A 6,283-nucleotide genomic window follows, 5' to 3' on the forward strand; every position below is an offset into this window, starting at 1 on the left:
AGCGAGCTGAGCAGAGGTGGCAGCAGCCACTTGCACACTTGGCACTTGTGGTGGCCGTGCGGGAGATCTCCGTGGAGATCTGAAACTGGACCCATCGGGATTACAGGTGATGTCCTTGCTGGGAGAGGACTTAGCCCTCTGGGGGAAGATCTAATTCAAGAGCCTCTGTGATTTCTAGTACACAATGCTCAGCATTTACTCAAAAACCATTAGGTATTCTAGAAAGAAGACTTGAGTTGCTGAAAACCAAGGGAAAAGTAGCCAACAGACCCAGGCATCCTGCTGTTGGGAGTTACCGGAGAGTGAAATAACCACAGGTTCACGAAACAAGGAAAGGATGGAGAGCTTTGAAGAGATCTGCCATCTTTAAAAGAAAAAATAATTTTTTTTTCAAACTTTAGAACTGAAAATAACTTAATTAAGAATTTAGGTGCATTTTGCAGTTCATATACTACATAACCCAAATTGTATCTGTTAACACATTAGAAGTTCTAATGGGGAAAAGAGACAAACTTTCTCAAAAGTAAGAGGAACCTCACAATCTCTTAAGGAAGTTAAAGATACATGTCACCAAAACAAGCGGTTTACAGGAGAGGAAACAGGATCCATTTCAGAGCAGCGAGGGTAAAAAACCCCGGGATGGCAGTTTCTAGAGAGCAGTTAGTCCAGGCTGGAGTCAGGGCTCTGACTCAGGTTCCCAAGGACCTTCAGAATAAAGAAGGTTCAGTCGCTGAATGGATGGCATTTGTCATTTCACGAGGTACATAAACCAAGCCATTGTGCTGTACGCACCCCTTAACCTGCTGCAGTAATGCACGTCAATTATTCCTCTGTAAACCTGTCTAAAAAGGACTGAATAAAATATGTTGTGATGGAAAGTTTGAAAAGTTGGGAATGTCATGGAAGAAAAGCAGACGGAAGGTGCAGGAATAAAGCTGTTCAGGAAAGGAAATGTAATCACAGAACACTCCTAGGCCCTCTGGTAAACAGTCAGTACTTACCATGTGAGCACTTTATTGATTGTCCTAAAAACTGGTAGCATAAAACTACCGTGGGAAGAGAGCGGAAAGGTTGTAAGAGCAGAAAATCAATACATAATATATTACTAACACCTAGAATTGAGAAACAGGTTACTTAGATATATAAGCAAAACATCTCTGAGTTGTTGCCTCTTGCAGCGGGGAGACTTAGGACATGCTTTTCGATATTAGCCCTTCTGTGTTTGATTTTGTTTTCATTAAACTTGTTAAAACGAGAGAAAGATACTACAGAGAGGGATAGACATACCTGCTCTAGTCCTCTCACTTGGCAAAAGTCCTTTTCAGGATTCCATTTCCCCATCCAGCTAATCCTGCTGATGGGCAACAGTCAGCCTTCTCCACAATCTTCTCCACATTTCCTACATTTCTCTGGCCTCTCTAGCGTGTGTAATACCACTGCCCACTTCTTTTTTGAAAGCACTCTCTTAACAGTTCCTCCCACCTGGTTTCCCTCCCACTTTCCTGCCATTCTTTGTCTTTTTCCTAACTTTGAAACGGTAGAAGTTTCAGGAACTCAGCCCTAGGTCCTCTTTGTTGTATATTACCTTGCTGCCAGCTAATGAACACAGCCGATCACTAAGACAGGGCCAGACATTTCCAAATCTGTCCAGCTGTCCTTCCTGTCTCCTGACCTCCTCCAAGCCATCACAGGATTGCTGGGGGAGCCTTACTCGCTGGTCCCCCTGCTTCCTCTGTTGCTGCCATCCAATCCAGTCCCCACACTCTGGCTACACGGATCTTAAAATATGCATTTGAATATCACATTTAACTCTTAGGAGTTACCATGAAGTCCAAGGTCGTCATGTGTATGCTAAAACCAAGGTCGTGTATAACCTGGATCCCGCCTACCTTCTCACCCTCACAAGCCACTCTAGTTTTTACTTCGTGGGCTCTTTCTGCTGGAAAATGATTCGCGCCCCACCTCCCGATGATCTTCCCTCCAAGGACTAGGTCAGTGGCCCTAGAACACCTCCTCACTCCTGATTTCTCATCACAGCCGTAGCTGGTAGTCTACCTCCCCTTCTCATAGACTAAATTCCTTAAGGGGAGTGGGCTTGTCTGCCCTGCTCACCATTGTGTCCAGATGTTTAACAACGTTTTGTTCGATGAACGTGGTAAAAAGAGAAAGCGGAGAGACAGGTGTGGCGGGCAGGGCAGAGAAACGGAAGGAGGTACACACAAGCTGCAAAAGGAGGGGTCGCAAAGCGGACAGACAGTTGGCGACCGTGGGCTGGGCCGCCAGACAGGCGTGGCAGCAGGTGGGGCTTCCGCGGCGCGGGGATCCAAGCTCACGTTGGGCCGCGCCCCCGCAGGGGGCGCCCGCCGTCCGGGGCGTGGCCTCGAGCAGCCCCGCCCCCCTCGCCAGAGACCTGGCAGGCGGGCGGCTCGCGGCGGCGGCGGCGCAGACATGGCTGCGCTGGTGGAGCCGCTGGGGCTTGAGCGGGGTAAGCGCGCCAGGGGGCCCTGCCCACCGGCCGCGGCCCGTGTCCGGGACCCCGGTCCCCGCCCCTCCACGGCGAAGCCCCGGCGGGTGGGCGGGCAGATCGAGCGGGGGTGGGCGGGGCGGGGCGCCGCGGTTTGTGGGTGTGGGAGGGTCCGTGGGCTTAGCGGGCCCAGTAGCGGCGCCCACCGCACAGCCCTTCCTGTGTGCGTTTGGGGATCCGGGGGGCGCAGGGCTGCGGCCGCAGTCTCTTTTGCCCCCGACGACTCTGCGGGTGTCCTACTGGGACTCGGCTGTCTTTCCCGGGATCTGTCAGCGCTCGCCTTACTCGGTTTCTGGCCGCAGCGCTCCGTGCTTATCCGAGTCTCTGACTCTTGTCTCTGCGCCCCGTCCCCGCCCCGCAGACGTGTCCCGGGCGGTGGAGCTCCTCGAGCGGCTCCAGCGCAGCGGGGAGCTGCCCCCGCAGAAGCTGCAGGCCCTCCAGCGAGTCCTGCAGAGCCGCTTCTGCTCTGCCATCCGGGAGGTGAGAACAGCGCGGCGCCGGACACAAGCGGGCGGCCGCGGTCCCAGTCGTTGCCCGGAGCCCAGGGACTACGCCTCCCAGCAGCGGCTGGGCCGGCCCGCCTTGGGGTGCCCGCGCTTCAGCCCGGGGTTCTTCGGGAGTTGTAGTTTCCTTGGGCTCCGGGTTGCGGGGGGCGGGGCCGATCCTTGGGTGGGAGGATCTGCGGGTCTGGACTCTGCTTAAGGGAGAAGGGGAGCCCCCCTGGTGGTTCTCTGACGCTACGGCGTCTTCACCAGGTGTATGAGCAGCTCTACGACACGTTGGACATCACGGGCAGTGCTGAGATCCGGGCCCACGCCACAGCCAAGGTAGGTGCCCCCTACGCCATCACTCATGGTATCCACCGAACTGCCTGGTCTAGCTTAGTAACTTCCTAAAGTCAGTCATGCCTGTTTCTTCCTACATGATTTTTGCCAAAGCTATGTACCAGCTTTTGTTACTATTATTTACTGATATTATAATCTCTTAAGTTGTACTTAAATGTCATTTAAAGGCATCTTTAGCAACTTCAAATGGAAACTATTGCTGCATACCTGACATGAAGATACCTTTTTTTTTTTTTTTTTAAGATTTTATTTATTTGACAGAGATCACAAGTAGGCAGAGAGGCAGGTAGAGAGAGAGGAAGGGAAGCAGGCTTCCTGCTGAGCAGAGAGCCTGATGGGGGTCTCTATCCCAGGACCCTGAGATCATGACCTGAGCCAAAGGCAGAGGCTTTAACCCACTGAGCCACCCAGGTGCCCCTGAAGATACCTTTTAACACCTACATAATGAAATAGCATGAAACACTGAAATCTTATCAAACTCTAGTTGTATGCTGTTTCTTGCTGCTTCCTGGAGGCTCTCAGCTTCTTCCAGCCCTTGTTTTTCTCTATTAAAAATTGAGATTGGCAAGAGTTGACTACTGAAGGTACACTCACACCAAGTGGAGACATTCTCTTTGACATGTCTAAAGCATCCAGACTGAATTAAGAGAGACTCATTACAGTGCAAGCTTGTTTGAACTGTGGCAGGTGTCCCCTGTGCGGGGAAAGCGATCTGATCCTCCCCCCTCACCCGCCTGCCACCCCGCCCCCAGCCATGGAATGGCTCTCACCTCCCAATGCTTTCTCTCCCCCAGGCCACAGTGGCTGCCTTCACAGCCAGCGAGGGCCACGCACATCCCAGGGTAGTGGAGCTGCCCAAAACAGATGAGGGCCTGGGCTTCAACATCATGGGGGGCAAGGAGCAGAACTCCCCCATCTACATTTCCCGTGTCATCCCTGGAGGTGTGGCTGACCGCCATGGAGGCCTCAAGCGTGGGGACCAGCTGCTGTCAGTGAATGGTGTGGTGAGTGGGGACTGAGGCTGGGCTCACAGTCTGTTCCAGGTAGCACAGTCCCTGCTTTTCACATTCATTCAACATGCAACGATAGAGTACTGCGTGCTGGGCGCCACTACAGATCCTGAAAGAAGTTTGCCTCAGCTCCTATGTTCAAGGACTCCCTTCTTGGTGACGGAGATTGACTGGAATAGTCCTAATCTGGGGAGATCATAATGAGGAAGCACAAGCCATTGCAGAAGCCCAAATGTGGCTCTCACCAGACCAGTGTAGATGAGGGAAGTTTTTGCAGGGAAAGGAACATTTGAGTTGGGTTTTGAAGGATGAGGAGGAGTTCTCCAGGCAAATAAGGTAGAGAAGTGTATTAGCAGCTAAGGGTGTTGTAGGTAGGGGCTGGGACTCTGCACTCCTCTGAGCTGAACAGAAAGGGCTTAGGTCTAGTGGAGGAGTGGAGCACGTGGTTAATTAAAATCACTGCAGTTGGAAGTAGACACAGCACAGATGGATCGGTAGTGAGGGTCGGCTACACAGGGCCTGAGGGCCAGCCTGAGAAGCTGGGACTTTGTCTCAAGGGTTCTGGGGAGCCTTGGGAAGGCTGTGAAGAGGAGACGGATAGGCTCAGCTTGGAGGTGTAGAAGGATCCCTTTGGGACTCTACAGGGGATGGATTGAAGGTAGAGACTGGAGGCCAGAAAGTTCTAGGGAGAAGGCTAGGTAAAAGTCGACCAGGGAGAAGAGGAGGCCTGAGCTGGGGCCAGGGTGGTGGGGACAAAGAGGAGGGAATCAGCAAGAGGGAGAGGGCTAGGATTAGCAGGCTTTGGGGACGGAGGGGGATAAAGATGGACCTAGAGTTCTGGCTTAGTGAGGGAGGGCAGATAGGGCTTGTCCCCGACATGAACTTGGAAGGTTTTGAGGGAGGACACTGAGCCAAGAATAATTACTCTCCCCTGAGGCCACGAGGCCTTGACCTCTTGGGCTGGTACCAGGCCCACCAACAGTAGGTCCCATTTCCAGGGTTGGGGCTGGGGGAGGGTGGTAGGCCCCAGGCCCAGGTGTCTGTGCACTGCCCTGCAGAGCGTTGAGGGTGAGCAGCACGAGAAGGCAGTGGAGCTGCTGAAGGCAGCCCAGGGCTCGGTGAAGCTGGTGGTGCGTTACACACCTCGCGTGCTGGAGGAGATGGAGGCCCGCTTCGAGAAGATGCGCTCTGCCCGCCGGCGCCAGCAGCACCAGAGCTACTCGTGAGCCCTTTGCCACCACACCCCTGGGGCCTCTGTTGCCTCCTTTATCCTGAGTCCCAAGCCAGGCCAGTGATTTCTGGGACCTTCATGGCTACCCCCAGCCCTGGCTCCTCTCCCTGGGGTTCTGACCCTTGACCCTGACCCAGGCTCTCACAAGCCATTCTGGCTACATCCCATGGGGACTCCCAGCTCACTGTCAATTCGAGATCTGCAGCCTACTCTCTGGAATCCCTCAGTCCACTTCCCTGGGCCCTTGGCTCTGGAACCCCAGGCCTGGTTCTCTCCCAAGCCTCCCCAGGTCCCCTCCCCTGAGCTTGGCTCCCATCTCTTCACCCTCTTTGCAGGTCCTTGGAGTCTCGAGGCTGAAACCACAGTGTTTGGACCCTCACCCCGCCCCCTCCCCTGTATAGTATTTATTGTCACCGGCTCCTTGTTTAAAGATCTTTGACCCTCACTGAGTGTCTGTGCGTCTGTCCTGCATCCTGGGGTTAGAATGTCTTGGGATGTGGGGGAGGGAGAGAAGCTGAAGTCTAGAGCAGGCCCGGAAGAAACGCTTTTCAGAGTCTGAGAGCAGAGGTAGAGACTTTCCCCCAAGGTCTGAAGCGGGAGGCTGGCCGGCTTCCTAGGCATAAGTCCAAGGCCGAAGCTGGGACCCTGTTTGGGTCCAAGTGCGGGGTCACAA

General features: G+C 53.9%; 1 protein-coding gene across 1 annotated transcript; it reads left to right on the forward strand.

Annotated features, from left to right (window-relative positions):
* Positions 1-2,404: 2,404 nt before the first annotated feature.
* On the forward strand, positions 2,405-6,055 carry LIN7B (lin-7 homolog B, crumbs cell polarity complex component). The gene is made up of 6 exons (XM_032839296.1): positions 2,405-2,485; positions 2,886-3,004; positions 3,280-3,351; positions 4,164-4,373; positions 5,438-5,601; positions 5,946-6,055. The coding sequence occupies exons 1-6, from the start codon at positions 2,449-2,451 to the stop codon at positions 5,965-5,967; spliced, it is 624 nt and encodes a 207-aa protein (XP_032695187.1). The 5' UTR covers positions 2,405-2,448; the 3' UTR covers positions 5,968-6,055.
* The last annotated feature ends 228 nt before the right edge of the window (positions 6,056-6,283 follow it).

The sequence above is a fragment of the Lontra canadensis genome, unplaced genomic scaffold (assembly GCF_010015895.1).
Source record: "Lontra canadensis isolate GAN:19392208 unplaced genomic scaffold, GSC_riverotter_1.0 scaffold107, whole genome shotgun sequence".
NCBI lineage: Eukaryota > Metazoa > Chordata > Mammalia > Carnivora > Mustelidae > Lontra > Lontra canadensis.